General features: G+C 39.2%; 1 protein-coding gene across 2 annotated transcripts in view; it reads left to right on the top strand.

Annotated features, from left to right (window-relative positions):
* ANKRD33B (ankyrin repeat domain 33B) overlaps nt 1–14,859 on the top strand; it is a 186,912-nt gene that overhangs the window by 75,580 nt on the left and 96,473 nt on the right. For both annotated transcript variants that reach the window (XM_075212712.1, XM_075212711.1), the window contains exon 2: nt 4,620–4,749. In XM_075212712.1, coding sequence (XP_075068813.1) covers nt 4,620–4,749 — 130 coding nt within the window. The remainder of the gene's footprint in view (nt 1–4,619; nt 4,750–14,859) is intronic.

Raw genomic sequence — 14,859 nt, 5'->3', positions numbered from 1 at the left:
GTAATGCAAATAGTTGCTACAATCAACTTTTTTAAAGAAAGTAGAAGTAGAAATAGACCCCGCTGTAGATGAGAGGGTCAAATCAAGGAATTCAATCTGTGTGGTGTAATAAGTTTGGGTGAATCTCAAATTATAATCATTATTTAAAGAATTAACAAAATCCAGTGCCCGTTCTTCACCTCCCTTCCATATAAAAAACATATCATCTATATAACAGCCATAGAAGACGAGGTCTACCCAGAACTCGCCGTCCCACACACGGGATTCTTCAAAGTCCCCAATGTACAGGTCGGCGTAGTTCGGGGCGAAGCGCTTCCCCATGGACGTTCCCATCACCTGTAAAAAATAATCACCATCAAATAAAAAATAATTATGTGATAATATAAGGAATATAGAGTTTACAAGGGATCTCTGGTGTTCCAAAGAGGTCTCAATTTGTGTACGTAATACTTTCTCAATAACCTGTAGACATCTATCATATGGAATGTTTGTATATAAGGACTCAATGTCCAGGGCTAAGAATGCAAAGTTTTCCTCCCACCCTTTATCCTGTATCAATTTTAAAAGATGCGCGGAGTCTCGGATATGGGACCTCAATTTAGTAACCAGAGGCTGCAAGAAAAAATCTTCATAACTTGATAAGTTAGCTGTAAGTGACCATACCAGAGATGATGGGACACCCTGGTGGATTAGAAAGGTGCTTGTGAATTTTAGAAGGTGGTGGTAGTAAATGGGTGTTATAGGTTGAGTGACAAACAGAAACCCAAATACATCCGTAGAGATGACCCTGTCATCCACGGCAAGGTCTAAAATATACTTCAATTCCAATTTATACTTCTCAATTGGATTCTTCTATAATTTTTTATAAAAAGTCCTGTTATCCAATTGTCTGGAAACTTCCTTCTTATAATCTAACATATTCTGGACCACAACACCACCTCCTTTATCGGCATTCTTAATAATTATGGAGGGCTCTGATCGTAATTCTTTGAGGGCAACTTGTATATCATGCGAATGGTTAGAATTTTTTTTTATATTTTTAGAGGAACATCTCTGGAGCACAATTGTCTGTTATATTATGAAGAGCCATCTACACTTGAAAGTATCACTATATACAGTGTACCGGATTGGAATATTGGTTCTATCTTTTTCTGGAGTTCTATTGTGACTGTTCAAATTCTGAGAGCGATTCATAATTCACTATGGTGAATCACTATGGTGATATTCTCTGTGATTGAATAAAGTGCATGCAGTTGGACTAATTGTCCTGCCTTTTGGAGTCCAAATACCGCTACATAGTGATTGACTGTTTTTCATCTTCTGAGAGGTTCCAGAGAACCTAGAGCCCAGTTAATTACACTCCTTTCCGAATTGGAGTGTTTTTGGAATTTTAGTATGTGCATGTAGTTTCAATTGTTCCACATGTGGTATTAGAGTGTTAGATTTTATGCATTTAGAATTTTATTGATTTATATAAAAAAAACAGTGTTAAACTTTAAACCTTAGTATATGGCTCTTTGTGGTCACAGATTCACGGTTGCATATATCTTTCTTATTTACTATTTTATTTGCAGGCGCCAGACCTCTTGCAATTTATGAGTTGTTCCTATAGCCATATTAAGCGCCAGAAGAAATTTTTGCAGTTTTCAAAGTGTCTATTAGAAATTATGTAATTTCTTCATGTAGATATTAATGAAAGTTGCATTTTCTATCTGTGCATAATTAAAGGTGCCGGACACAAAGACTTCCTGGTATATGGTAAGTCGATATTGTCATGTGCTCGCAGTTATACTTTTCAGTGTTATTTTGTAGTTATAAACTCTGTCGGGATTGTCAGTGCCATTAATTTGTACCACACCCTAAAATGTGTCCCATTAAAAGTGTTAAAGTGATTTTGTCGCTTACAAATCATTGTCCAATGCGATTGTTGTGGTTCCAACGTACAAAGATATTTAATTGCAAAATATAGCAGGATTTACAGCAAGCCATCATAATGCATAAAATATGTTACAATCAAGCAATTAGGACGATCTATCAATGCAACTGCTTAAACATGTGGCAATGCAGGGAAGCATATACGTATGCTAAACAAACCACGCACGTTTAAATCGCAAAAATGACATGAAAAGAAACTTTTTTTTTCTTTCTTGTTCTTAAGTTCTCACTATAACTTAATGAATTACACAAGGCGGATAATCAGTTTAGCAACACTAGATGATATAAAGGCATAGAAATATTTGCGTTCTCATCCGTATATAATGTCCCACCCTTTGTTGGTAAACCGAAATCCGTAGGAATTGCGAAACCATGACCAATGTAGGGCCTTTTCGAGCTTCCGAATTGTTAAAGTCATTTTGTCGCTTACAAATAATCATTGTCCAATGCGATTTTTGTGGTTCCAACGCACAAAGATATTTAATTGCAAAATATAGCAGGATTTACAGCAAGCCATCATAATGCATAAAAGATGTTACAATCAAACAATAAAAGATATTATAATCAAACAGGAAAGTATAAACATAAACCGAATACATTACATGTTAAGTAGTGCTTCACCCGGACCCATGAAAAGATAGACATGTTGTCTGTAGTCAGGCTAAGAGATCTAGCTGGGGGAGCAGCTTGCTTATATGCAGTTTCAGTATAGGAAAAACACTGATGATGTCACTATGTATACAGATAACACTTAGTGAGGTCTTAATTGGTCTAGGGTTAATGATATTCCAGTTGCCTGCTGGTCATAGGTCAGTTCATTTGATCCTAATGAAGGGTGAGGGGTAACTTCCCCCAACTGTTATCTACGTGTCTTCCCTCTGAATAACCAGCTCAAACTGACCCACACACAAAGTACTTTTGAGTATTTATCTTATATTACTTATATCTTGCGACCACTAGATGCGACCGCTACTCGGTCCAAACCGGGTTAATGCTGGTGAAATAAACTTTAATATGAGACCAAACTCTTTACCTTTTACAAGACCTGAACCATAAATACCTTTACTGTAGTATTATCTATGCATAAATAAACAATCTAATACATTTTACTAATAAATCAATAAATGTGGATTGGAACCTTAATAAATGTGTATTATTTACAAGTGTAAGTGTGAATGTAAATGTGTGTGTTATGGCATCATAACACGTGGGGTATTAATCGCAATCGCACGGTAAAAAACAATGAAAAACCTATTACTTTGTTGATGATGAAAACATCTTTGTGTGTGTCACTTTTCCTCTGCACATTTCTGTGTTTTTTTGGGAAAAATCTTTATATTGATCTTTAAATCAGTATATTTAGCATATTTCCCAACATTCAGCCATGCCCCAATTCCATGTCATAGTCCAGAAATAATCCAAAAATACAATGTACATGTATGCAAAAAGCTAAATCCTTTATCTGATCGACCAAAATATATATTTTTTCTTATATTCTAAAGAAAATTATAGAAAAAAATTGAATAAACATAACTAATAATAATAATAATAATAATAATAATAATATAAACATCACTCCCTACAGCCAGCATTACCGAAATAGGAAATAGTTGGGGATAGTAGTAGATAAAAATATGGTATTCAGGTTTTGTGACCTAACATAGGAAACCTGAAGAGGGCTGAGAGTCAGGTGACCTTGTTAATAAATGGTATGAAGGGCTTGAATAATGTCTTTTTAATTAAAAAAATATCCCCCCTACCCAGATTAACAAAACCACCTACAGTTGCTGCTATACTTACCCTTGTCTTAGCCAGTTCACTGTAAATTACTTTTATCAACACCTTGGAGAAATTGCATCACATTTCATGAGCAAGTAGTATAAATGTCACCAGGACACTGCCTTCAGCGTGTGTGCCTTGAATCACAACTGCCATCTTCTGGCCCAACTTGCTATTTTGCCCTAATCACAGGGCCATCTTTTCCATTGGGCATGATGGGCATGATGGGCAGCTGCCCAGGGGCCCCATCGGGCAGGGGGGCCCCATAGGCACGGCTCTTAATGAGAATAAATAATCCTGCAAAAGAAAAAAAGCCTGCAAAAAAATCTTCAAGGGTCACTGAGCAAGTACATCTATCTATCTCTATCTCTATATATCTATATCTGTTTCTGTATACATCTATATATCTATATCTATATCTATATCTAGGGGCCCCGGTGCACTGCTTTGCCCGGGGGCCCATAATGTTGTTAAGAGGGCCTTGCCTAATCATCATGTAGCAAGTTGCACTGGTCTGTGTTAATAATCTTAGGTAGTTGTCATCAACAGATATGAGCACTTTCCTTTCTTGGGCATTTACAGGGTCATTAATAATTAATTAATAAAGGACAGAGTCTGATACTTAAACTTTCGGTACCCAACCGACAACTTCAGCCAGTCTGAATATGTATTTAAGTTTGTTCAGCAACATTGTCCACTTTTAATGATAATTTCGATGATAATAAAAATAAATTATTAGTAACATTTAACACCAGTTTCTCAATTTAAACCATTTTGGTGACCTTTACATGAAATTGGATATATTTATTTACAAATCACATTGTTATACAGGTACATACAAACAATGCATTGATTTTATTTGTTGAACTACTGAAGTCTAAATGTATTTGTGTTTTTTTTCACAGACTGGCCTTCTTGTTGCATGCTATCAAGGGTATGTGGATATAGTAATAGCTTTATCACAATGCCCTCATGTTGATGTGAACTGGCAAGACAATGAGGGGAACACTGCTCTCATAACAGCAGCACAAGCAGGTAACTATTATTAATATTTTCTATTTTATTCACTGCAACTAATTAAAATTCTTGCAATGCTTAAGCATAGCAGGCACGTACCCCCTCAGGCACCCTATGTGACGACACACCCTTCCCATCGGTTGCCATCCCCCATTCTCAAGGGTGCTGCCCTGCCCCCACCCCATTTCTTACTTTGCTTAGATTGGGGGCAGAGTAGGGGAATGGGCGTATGCACATAGTTAATGTACAGTAAGGGCGTGCAACCAGGGCCCTCTTATCAACATTTTGGCCCCCCGGGCAAAGCAGTGCACCGGGGCCCCTATATATACATATATATATATATATATATATATATATATATATATATATATATATATAAAACCAGGGATACTCTGCACTCTCCAAACACATAATCAATACTATATCAAGTACTGTTCTATATTAAAAACAGGAAATGTTAGTTCCACATATTGCAATATATGTTTAAGCTGACCAACTCACGCCAAAGTCTTCCCATTCTGATCAATCCTAACATGATCAAATGCTATGCTATTTTATCTGGGCTTAAGGCTTACCTGCACACAGCTTTTAAAGGCAAGTCTTTCCCTAGCACTAGCAGCCATGGGAGACCTGGGACTCACCTGACACAAGTTGGAATTAATTAATGTAAAGAATGGGGTGCAAGAGTCATGGGACTTACATTGTATAAACAAAAACAGACATAGGTCCTCTGCACTCACCATGTACAGACTGGTTGGGTACCGAAAGTTTAAGTATCAGACTCTGTCCTTTATTAATTAATTATTAATGACCCTGTAAATGCCCAAGAAAGGAAAGTGCTCAAATCTGTTGATGACAACTACCTAAGATTATTAACACAGACCAGTGCAACTTGCTACATGATGATTAGGCAAGGCCCTCTTAACAACATTATGGGCCCCCGGCACGTACCCCCTCAGGCACCCTATGTGACAACACACCCTTCCCATCGGTTGCCATCCCCCATTCTCAAGGGTGCTGCCCTGCCCCCACCCCATTTCTTACTTTGCTTAGATTGGGGTCAGGGTAGGGGAATGGGCGTATGCACATAGTTAATGTACAGTAAGGGCGTGCCAACAGGGCCCTCTTATCAACATTTTGGCCCCCCGAGCAAAGCCGTGCACCGGGGCCCCTATATATACAAGAGGGGGTTGCCCACATTGTGTAGACAAGAAAACAGGGATACTCTGCACTCTCCAAACACATAATCAATGCTATATCAAGTACTGTTCTATATTAAAAACAGGGAATGTTAGTTCCACATATTGCAATATATGTTTAAGCTGACCAACTCACGCCAAAGTCTTCCTATTCTGGTCAGTCCTAACATGATCAAGTGCTATGCTATGCTATGCCAACAGGGCCCTCTTATCAACATTTTGGCCCCACGGGCAAAGCAGTGCACCGGGGCCCCTATATATACATATATATATATATATATATATATATATATAAAAAAAATATTATATATATGGGCCCTGCAGCCCAGGGGGGCCCATCGGAGGCAGCAAAAAATACTTACCTTGTGGTCAGCTGGTGATCCGGCTCCCTCCCTGGTCTCCTCCTCCGTGCTGAGCTCCGCAATGGATGTCGGGCGGGCGTGATGACCCCGGGTACCTGCCCATTGGGAAAGACGGCCCTGCGTGCCAAGCTCAAGAGCACGCAACAATGTCAGATTCAAGCTTTGGTTTGAGCATCTCAAAGGTATGTGATTTTCAGACGTATCTCTTGCTCCAACTACAAGTCGGAAATAAGTGCCAATTACTAGTGATGATGGCTGTATATGCATGCTAGAACATGTGTTTGCAAAAACACATGACTATATTATTAACAGGTGACAATAATTGTTTTTTTCTCCTTTTCTGTGCATTTGTTTTTTACTTAATATTCCCCATATGTATTTGATATATCCTAGTGTCTTGTTTGTTAGAGCATTCCAGACCTAGACCTGTATTCATCAACAGACGTATCATTAAAGCTGCTCCTTGCTGAATACAGATAACTGTATAACTGATGTACATGCGTTTTGAAAAAAAATGCACATTAAGTTTGTTTTGCGTTTGTTAATTAATAAGGCCCTATATTCCCTACCACACAGCAAAGTGGAACATCTCAATGCAGGAACAGGGAGTTAACAGGGTTAAAAGTAGTTTAATAGTAGTTGGGTCTCAAACCAGGTTCAAAAGTCTTCGTAACAGTATAAATTAAAGAAAAATAACATTGCCGCTGCCCACCTGTATGCAAAACCATAAGCAGCACGGTGGCTTAATGGTTAGCACTTCTGCCTCACAGCTCATGCTCATGAGTTCAATTCCTGACCATGGACTTATCTGTGTCGAGTTTGTATGTTCTTCCCGTATTTCCGTGGGTTTCCTCCGGGTGCTCTGGTTTCCTCCCACACTCCAGAAACATACTAGTAGGTTAATTGGATGCTAATAAAGTGATCTTATTCTTTGTCGGTCTGTGTGTGTGCATGTTAGGGAATTTAGACTATAAGCTCCAATGGTTCGCAGCGCTGCGGAATTAGTAGCACTATATAAATAGCTGCTGCTGCTGATGACACACAATAGTTTTTTCTTGTCAGAAACCAATTAACCTACTAGTATATCTTTGGAGTGTAGAAGGAAACCCATGCAAACATGAGAAGAAGATCCAAACTCCACACAGATAGGGCACTTTTCGGAATCAACCTCAGTGCCACAATAGTTTGCCAATGACTGTCTGGAATTAATAGTTAACTGGTAACAATGTCTCCCTTCTTTAGCTCTGCAATTATTTAAGTTCTGTTTGAGTATGAAGATGAACACAAGTTTACACAGGCAACGGAGAAGTTGGGCAGCATTGGGTGAAGTGAAGGTGTTCCTAAAAAAGTCACACTGCCATATCTTGTTTTGTACAAAAACGGCGTATTATAATGAGATAAAGGGGTGGAAATGAACATTTTCTGGGGAGTTCCTTGTGTTACAGCTATGAGCTTGTGGAGATCAGTTATTGTCATATATTAAAGAATTTAAAACAGTTTTCACACAAAGGTCACTATGTCACTATGTGCCAGAAAGCCTGGACTCGTTTCCACTATACCATAAGCGTAGAATTCCTATGCTTTAGTGAGATGCAGCATTGGGCTGGTCAGTGCATAGCTGGTGCCTCCGTGGAAGTAGGTGCAAAAACAGCAGCCCCTCCTCCCAGATCCATGCTCACTATACCAAGTAAAAAGTATAATGACAAATAAAAAAGTTTAATGGAATAAAAGACTCTTCTTTATTAAATATTAAAAAAAAGTTTCTTCTTTCTGAAAAAAATATTTTTCTTGATTCATCATAATCCAAGTGGAAACCAAAAAAACAAAGCCCCAAAAAGTCTTCATAAAAATTACCCACCCACACAGTACAACACTATAAAGCGCTACAATGTTAATTAATCAAACATTATATTATAAGGACACATTCTGCCATTAGAAATCTGTGAGAGGGGGGGCATGGTGTTTGAGGGTCTACATTTTAAAAAGTATTAAAGCTAGTAAGCTGAAATTTGGCATGCGAATGGAGAACTGTCCACAGGTGCTGCATGCCAAATTTCAGAAATAAAAAATGACAACTTAACATAATCTAAACTTCAAAATGTCGTTGTTTTTTTCCACTTCCTATTTTGCGAAAGTCACAGTTTTTCTAGGTTTTTTGGGAGAGCGTAACTCGGTGAACAGGGCGTTTAAAGACTTGGGGTTTGTTTTGTAAGAAAGCTATTAGGGCTGAGGAGTGCCTTTGAGGATTTAAAAGTTTGAGAAGTTTACAGTTCTTTTACAATTTGGTAAGATATGCCCCATTTTAAAGATAGGGGATTTCATAACGTTGCGCATGTCAAAAAGAGGTGTGTGCTGTGTGTACTCAGAGTGGCTTCACTTGAGAGTACAAATATCGCTGACTGGCCCTCTCGCTAAGAAATTTTCTTCTGTGAGCAGGAGAATTTAGCCATATTTATTGGGTACATGGGGGCTGGTTGGTGTTTTGGGGCTGATTGGAGGCACACTATACTAGTATTAGCCCTGGCACTGCTCTCATTTCACAGTTTAATTTCTCTGAGCGGTGGCAGAGCGGCTGTGGTACAGAGCCCGCTTAAACTTCCCGCCCCTCAGTGACGTCAGTTAATTTATTCACTGCACCGAGCTGGAGGCGAGAAATTCAAAAGTGCTCTGAGGTTCCTGTGGTGATTTAAAAAAAAAAAAAAGCGAGGGGTCACTAAAAACCCTAGTACTGCCAGCCTACTGCTGGTTCCATGAAAATCGGGGGAAAATTTTTTGTGTGGTCCCCCTGATTTTCATGGAACCAACACTAGGCAAATCAGTCGGAGCTGGTGGCACTATAGCAGGAGGACACGTGGCAGGGGTCCCCCAGCCTTAATGACAAACCAACCCCAAGCTGTTCAGCACTGGGCTGGATTCCCTAGGGAGTGGGGTCCGCCGAAAAAAATGAGCGGGCTCCCCTCTAGGGACACCCAGCCCAGTGATGAAAGCACTAGGGCTCTTCCTACACCCCTGGGCGGTGGGTGTAGGGTAATAACGGCAATTAAAGTATCAAAAAACAAATGGACGCCATTTTGTTTTGTGGAACTACTAGTCCCAGCCAGCCAGGGTGCCATAAATAGTGTTGGCATGCTGCTACTTGTATAACTACAAGCACCAGCATACCCATGGCAGCCAGGGCATGTTGGCACTTGGAGAACCTCAAGTGCCAACATGCCCTGACACCCAGGGCTGGCTGGGACCTGTAATTCCACAAAAGAAAATGTTAAATAAACTACCACACCCTTGTTAACACCACGTACATTTTATAAAAATAATAAACCCACAATAAAGACAGTAAACACTCTTATTTATACCACATATTTTAATTAAAATTAATAAATACCCTATACTCACCACTGATGTTTTCATCTATCGTCAGCAGCTTTTAATCCTAAAATGGCTGTAAACCAAGTCCCAATTAAATTTGTATCCAAAGTCCAGCTTGATAAAGTCCAAAATAAATTTGTAATTCCCAGAGTCCGGCTTGAAAAGTCCAAAAAGAATTTGTAGATCCAAAGTCCCTGCTTGAAATGTCACAAAAGTATTTGTATCCAAAAGTCCCTGCTTGTAATGTCTTCTTTTCTTCTTGAGCAAAAAGCCTCCCTTGTTGCTTGCAGTCTTCTGATCTTCTTGGCCATTTGTAACATCCACGCTTCTTCATTCTTGATTGAAGAAACAAAAAAAGAGCAGAGCCGCCGCAAATTGCTTCTACTATGTAGGAGCTCCAATACACAATGAGCTAAGCTCAGTGCGCATCGTAGCTTCTACAATGTAGAAGCTCCGATACGCAATGAACTTAGTTCATTGCAATGAACTTAGTTCATTGCGGTAGGTCTATTTATAGTATTGGGAGTTTTTCCAATGGTTGTGGGACTGCAGGGAGTGTTTTGGGTGGAGGAATGCTCTGCAGGATTCTTTTGGGAGCAGATACTGTTTGGTGATGAGTTATGTACTGCAGGCATCTTCTAGGAGCATGCACAGTTTTGGAAGGAGGAATGCTCTACAGGGGTATGTCAAGAGTAAGTATTGTGTTTCGGGAGGAGGGATATTCTGCAGGGATCTGTTGGGAGCAGGTACAGTGTTGGTCGGCGGAATACCATGCAGGGATCTCTTAGGAGGGGTTAGTATGTTGAGTGGAAGAATGCTCTGCAGGGGTCTGTCAGCTGAGGGGGGATGCTTTGCAGTTATCTTTCGGGAGCAGATACTGTTTGGTGATGATCTATGTTCTGCAGGTATCTTCTAGGAGCAGGCACAGTTTTGGATGGAGAAATGCTCTGCAGGGTTTTTGTAGTTCTACTTTTTTATCAAGTTGCTCTACTGTCTCTTTCTAAGACACGCAGGCCCTAAGCTACTATAAAGTTAAACTATGAAAATGTAATAGTACTGCATGTGTGTATTCCAGTGAACACACAAATCTGTGAATTAGCAACTCCACCATTTTGTGAGTGACAGCAATCTCATTCCATGATAGTGCTGAATCTGCAGCTAACCACAGGATGTGCTGGCATACCATGTCTGTATTGCGCAAGTAACACGTCCATTAAGGATTCTGCCTTAATCGTTGTAATTTCATTGCTCTTTGGAGTTTGAGTTGAAGAGTTTCAATAGTTTTTTTACATTTTAGATGGTGTGTAAGAAACCTAAATCAGACATGTTAAACTGTAAGGTTTTTTGGCTATGGAATATATATATATATATATATATATATATATCTATATCTATCTATCTATATATCTATATCTGTGCCGTAACTAGACATTTCAGTGCCCTGGGCGAGACAGGGCACCAGCGCCCCCATTGAAGTGGGAGTGACATTTGCCAAGTGGGTGTGGCCAACCTAATGTGGGGGTGTGGCTAGCACTTTGCTGAAAGAACTCTGCTACACATATTTGCAAATGCATGATATATATATCTATCAGAGCTGGATTTACACATCATGGGGCCCTAGGCAAGATATTGGTTTGGGCCCCCCCTTCACACACACAGTGGCCCCTCACACACACAGTGGCCTCTCAAATACACATAATACACACACACACAGTGGCCCCTCACATACACATAATACACACACACACACAGTGGCCCCTCACATACACATAATACACACACACAGTGGTCCCTCACTTACACATAATACACACACAGTGGCCCCTCACATACATATAATACACACACAGTGGCTCCTCACATACACATAATACGCACACAGTGGCCCCTCACATACACATAATACACACACAGTGGACCCTCACATACACATAATACACACACACAGTGGCCCTTCACATACACACACATAATACACACACACACAGTGGCCCCTCACATAAACATATTACACTCACACAGTGGCCCCTCACACACACATAATACACTCACACAGTGGCCCCTCACACACACATAATACACTCACACAGTGGCCCCTTACACACCCATAATACACACACATAGTGGCCCCTCACACACACATAATACACACACAGTGCCCCCTCACACACACATAGTGGCCCCTCACATACACATAATATATATATATATATATATATATATATATATATATATATATACACACAAGCAATATATTACAACCCCCCCCCCCCCCCAAACTTACCTTTTTGCATCCACAAGCTGTGCAGTCTTCATCCCCTTCACACATGGGATGGCACCTGTCATGTGGTGCACGTCCCATGCGACACAGAGCCACACAGAGGAGGGATGGAGGAGACCAGCCACCACACTAGCCACTCCCTGCTCTCATGGCACCTGACCCCCACCCCCCCTCTGCCCAGCATGAGTCGCGGGGAGGGGTGCCACAAGTCGGGGGAGGGGGCCACAATTTATTTTTTTTAACTATGTGCCACAGAGGGGAAGATAGCGGGCGACTGCTGCGCCCCCTTGGGCTTGTGCCCTGGGCGACGGCACCGCCCGCACCACCCTAGTTACGGCTCTGATCTATATATATATTTATACTATATGTGTGTGTGTATATATATTCATTTCTAATACTATACTGACCGCTGTGTTTTACTGTAGATTGTTATTTCTCCTTGTTTGCATTGGGTTGGTATTGGTTATATAATTTCACATACTTGATTAAGATGTGGAAAAATGTGAATAGGAGCAACCTAAGATCGGATCTTTGTCATAGAATCTTTGATGAAAATATTTGAAATTCTCAACCTTGTAATGTTCTTGATAATATGTTTTGGGACATTGAGAACTCTTAGTTAAATACACTAGGATTTGGTGGGACGTTAAATGTCTTGAACAATATATCAAGGTTAATAGTATTCCGAGGGGCTTACATTTGAATAAATCCCCTACTTTTGGAACAGATGACCTATCATTCATAAAAGAATGGGATCAAATTTTGCATGAATGCTCCATGAACCTTATGAAATCATTAACGAAAAGATAAAATTGTTTCACACAATTGAGGAAGAATTACAAGGGAAAAAAACCTACTAGAATCTTAAAAAGATAAAGAGGAATACCTGGCCAATGAAAATAGGACAGAATAAAAACAGATGTAGTCAAAATGAAAGAAAAACAAATTGCTAGAGATAAACAAGACTATGTGACCAATAGTATTAAACAATGGATACCAGGTACAAACCATCAATACAGTCACCAATCTCATGTGGGGAACATGAATAAACCTAGCAGTACATAGAGAACTGTTCCACAAAGAAATAAACAAACTAGACCCAGCCCTACCACTAGCAGGAATACTCACCAGGAAACAATGACCTTTAAAAACAGATTTACGGCTCTGGATAGAGTAGAAGCTAGCGATAGCGATGATCTTTTTATCCCCAGTTGTGATACCACATGAGAGATTAGGCAATGAAAACATTTGAAAGAAACAATACGGATAGCATCGCCCATGAAATGCAGACACTTAGAAGAAGAGGAAGACAAGAGGGCAACAAAAAAGCACGGAAAAAAATGCACAATAGGTCATCCACAATTAAAAGAAAATGACCTATTCAACACCAACTTAGCAAATCAGAATTTTCATTGTTAAAAAAGGACTTCACGTTTGCCACAACTAAAAAAAAACAATAAATTCAAAATGTATATAGATATTAACAAGTTTACCCACAAACTAACTCTCAAAGACATTTTGCTAGAAAGGAATTAGCTACAATTTCTAACTATGAAAATAACTCTAAATCAGGACTAAAACCTGTATCTAAATTTTATCCGCTTGAGTCTGGGAGCAGCCACATTGATCTCTTCCAAGAGCTGGTGGATAAAGATCCTTGAAATCATATATATGAAAACAAAACAATCTCTAAATTTAAAAAAATTCCAAAACAACAAAGAATTAGCTATTAAACAAGCAGACAAGGGAGGAGGTGTGGTCATTTTGAATAGAATAGACTATGTTGAGGAAGCCCACAGACTTCTAAAGGATGAACATTCCTATACGTAGGATCCCACTAATGATTTTACTTCCCGATTGACAGATACATTTGTCAAATGTCTACACCTTCATATCTTAACAAAAGAGGAGTATCAGTACTTGATGGTGTTGAACCCCATTATTCCGATTTTCTATTTTTACCAAAGATCCATAAAAACTTGACTAAATCACCAGGCAGAATGATTGTAGCAGACATTGACTCGCTTGCATCTCATATCTCAGAATACGTAGACATCTTCCTAAGGAAATATATCCTCCAATTGGCAATGCATCTGAAAGATTTTTAAACCGTTTGAATGGCCCCCTAATTATATGTGGCTTACTATTGATGTTCAATCACTAAGCACTGCAATTGAGCATAAACAAGGAATAGCTGTGTAAAGACAATTTTTAGATCCAGACCCATTACTAGATTCAGCACATAAAGATTTTATTTGTGATCGATTTATATTTATTTTAGCACATAATTATTTTTCTTTAATTCCTGGACACATTTTATCTACAGTTGTGTGGCACAGCTATGGGGACAATTTTTGCACCAAGTTTGGCCAATCTTTCAATAGACAGCTGGGAACAGAAATATGTCCTGAGCTTCAACCCCATCTCCAATCACATCAAAATCTATAAGAGCTATATAGATTACACTTTAATGGTTTGGAATGGCAATATAGATTCTATCAATTCCTTTTTGGCTAATATTGGCAACAATGAGTATAACTTAACGTTTACAGTTAAACACGATCCCATACAAATTGAATGCTTAGATCAAGTTTTATCTGGTGTGGAAAACAGAGTGGTTTCTAAAAATTATATCAAACCAGTAGATACTAATAGCTATCACCACTGTGAAAGTGGACATGTGAAAAAAGGGAAAACCATTATGCCATACTCCCAGTTTTATCATGCTAAGAGGAACTGTAGTAATGAAACCTACTGTAAAGAACAACTATCACTATATGCAAAAAAACTATTAGTAGTTTTTACCCAGAGAAAATAATTGAGGGTGCTCTCACTAAGATCAAAGGAGTAAATATAGATGACCTATTAAAATATACGAATAGTGACAAAAAGAAAGAGAGTATCCCATTTATCATAAAAT

The sequence above is a fragment of the Mixophyes fleayi genome, chromosome 5 (genome assembly GCF_038048845.1).
Source record: "Mixophyes fleayi isolate aMixFle1 chromosome 5, aMixFle1.hap1, whole genome shotgun sequence".
Lineage (NCBI taxonomy): Eukaryota > Metazoa > Chordata > Amphibia > Anura > Limnodynastidae > Mixophyes > Mixophyes fleayi.
This window is presented reverse-complemented; position numbering and strand designations above follow the sequence as displayed.